Source organism: Pterocles gutturalis, unplaced genomic scaffold (genome assembly GCF_000699245.1).
Source record: "Pterocles gutturalis isolate BGI_N339 unplaced genomic scaffold, ASM69924v1 scaffold15616, whole genome shotgun sequence".
Lineage (NCBI taxonomy): Eukaryota > Metazoa > Chordata > Aves > Pterocliformes > Pteroclidae > Pterocles > Pterocles gutturalis.
Window position 1 is genome coordinate 1 of NW_010105727.1, and position 2,527 is coordinate 2,527.

A 2,527-nucleotide genomic window follows, 5' to 3' on the forward strand; every position below is an offset into this window, starting at 1 on the left:
CTTCTGGTTCGACTTCCCCGGTTCCCGCTGGACCCCGCGCCTGCCCGAGTTGCCCCCGTGGCCACCGGCCCTGGAGCCCCCTGCCCAGCTGCTACGCGACGCCACGCTCTGCCAGGAGCTGCGCCGCGACCTCACCGACCTGGCCACCGGCGAGCTGCCGGAGTCGAAGGGTAGGTGACATCATTATGGGGGACGTCGTGGTCACCATCCATGACATGTGCCACCATCGTCCCTTTGATATGTTCCTCCACCTCCTCCTTTCTCAGTTGGATGGAGTTGGTGGAACCTTGGGTGGATGGTGGCATCCAAAGAGTTGTGGTCAACGGCTTCATGTCCAGATGGAGACCAGTGATGTCCCTCAAGGGTCCATACTGGGACCAGTATGTTCCATATTTTCATCTGTGACATGTGCCACAATCATCCCTTTGATGTGGTCCTGCACAACGTTCTCCTCCATTGATAGATGGAGCGTTGGGTGGATCAAGAGTTGGCTGGATGGTGGCATCCAAAGAGTTGTGGTCAACAGCTTCATGTCCAGATGGAGACCAGTGATGCCCCTCAGGGGTCCATACTGGGACCGGGACATTCCATATCTTCATCCATGACATGTGCCACCATCATCCCTGTGACATGATCCTCCAGAATGTCCTCCTCTCTCAATTGGATGGAGTTGGTGGAATGTTGGGTGGATGGTGGCATCTGAAGAGTTGTGGTCAATGGCTCCATGTCTGGATGGAGACCAGTGATGTCCCTCAGGGATCCATACTGGGACCAGTACGTTCCATATCTTCATCCATGACATGTGCCGCCATTGTCACTTTGACGTGGTCCTCCACAATGTCCTCCTCCGTTGATGGATGGACCATTTGGTGGATGAAGAGTTGGGTGGATGGTGGCATCTAAAGAGTTGGGGTCAATGACTGCATGTCTGGATGGAGACCAGTGATGTCCCTCAGGGATCCATACTGGGACCAGTATGTTCCATATCTTCATCAACCACACGGATGGTGGGATCAAGGGCGCCCTCAGCAGGTTTGGAGGTGACCCCAAGTTGCGTGGGGTGGTTGGTACCCCCGAGGGCAGGGAACCGTCCTGAGGGACCTGGATAGGCTGGAGAGATGGATCCAGGAGAACCTCTGGAGGTTCAACCAGGCCAAGCGTGAGGTCCTGCAGCTGGGTCGGCGCCATCCCAGCCGTGTCCACGGGCTGGGGGATGATGGGATGGAGAGTGGAGAAGGACTTGGGGGATGAAAAGCTGGATGTGAGCCACCAACGGGCGTTGCCGGCCCACAACGCCAACCGTCTCCTGGGCCACAGCAGAAGACACGTGGCCAGCGGGTCGAGGGAGGTGACCTGGAGCACCCAGGGGTCCTCAGGACAAGGACACAGACCTGTTGGAACAGGTCTGGAGGAGGCCACGAAGATGGTCTGAGGGCTGGAGCAGCTCCGCCATGAGGACGGGCTGAGAGTTGGGGTTGGGCAGCCTGGAGAAGGCTCCAGGGGGACCTTCATGGTGGCCCTTCCATACTTCTGGGGACAGTTTTTGATGGGACCCATAGTGATAGGATGAGGAGGAATGGTTGAAAGCTAAAAAAGGGGAGATTTAGATGAGACCTAAGGAAGAAATTCTTCACGCTGAGGGCGGTGAGACCCTGGGAGATGTTGGCCAAAGTGGTTGGAGATGCCTCATCCCTGGAAATGTCCAAGGTCAGGTTGGACCAGGGTTCTGAGGAACCTGAACTGGTTGGAGATGTTCCTCCTTGTGGAGTAGATGGCCTTCACAGGGCTCTTCCAACCCAAACCCTTCTGTGATGGCATGGATGGGGCTTTGAGCAACCTGGTCTGGTTGGAGATGTTCCTCCTCGTGGAGTAGATGGACTTCAAAGGTCCCTCTGAACCCAAACCCCTGATCTGGTTGGAGGTGTTGCTGATTGTGGCAGAGGGGTTGGACTAGATGGTCTTCAAAGGTTTCTTCCAACCCAATCCCTTCTGTGATGGCATGGATGGGGCTTTGAGCAACCTGGTCTGGTTGGAGATGTTCCTCCTCGTGGAGGAGATGGTCTTCAAAGGTCCCTTCCAACCCAAACCCCTGACCTGGTTGGAGATGTCTCTCCTCATGCAGAAGATGACCTTCAAAGGTCTCTTCCAAGCCAAACAATCCTTTGGTTGATTCTCTCCCACCTTCTCAACCTCCGCAGGCGTCCCAGTGGCTGACGTCTTCCCGTTGCAACCTGCGGCGTTGGGTGAACCCAACACCTTGGTGTGTATGGTGGGGAATGTCTTCCCGCCGGACGTGACGATTGGTTGGCAACACAACGGTGTCCCCGTCACCCAAGGGGTCACCCACACCCACTACAGCCCCACGGCCGACCTGGCCTTCGTCCGCTTCTCCTACCTACCCATGACGCCCGTCGCCGGTGACGTCTACGCCTGCGTCATCACCCGCGAAGGGGACAACTCCTCCGTCATCGCCTACTGGGGTGAGCGCAGTGACGGGGACAGGGACACGGGGGGACACCGCGGCTGG

General features: G+C 57.1%; 1 protein-coding gene across 1 annotated transcript; it reads left to right on the forward strand.

The window, feature by feature from the left end:
* Positions 1-5: 5 nt before the first annotated feature.
* LOC104471989 (HLA class II histocompatibility antigen, DM alpha chain) lies at positions 6-2,480 on the forward strand (the record flags this gene model as incomplete). The annotated part of the gene is made up of 2 exons (XM_010087514.1): positions 6-170; positions 2,199-2,480. Coding segments are annotated over 2 exons (447 nt in total), but the record flags the coding sequence as incomplete, so codon positions are not given.
* Positions 2,481-2,527: the final 47 nt, after the last annotated feature.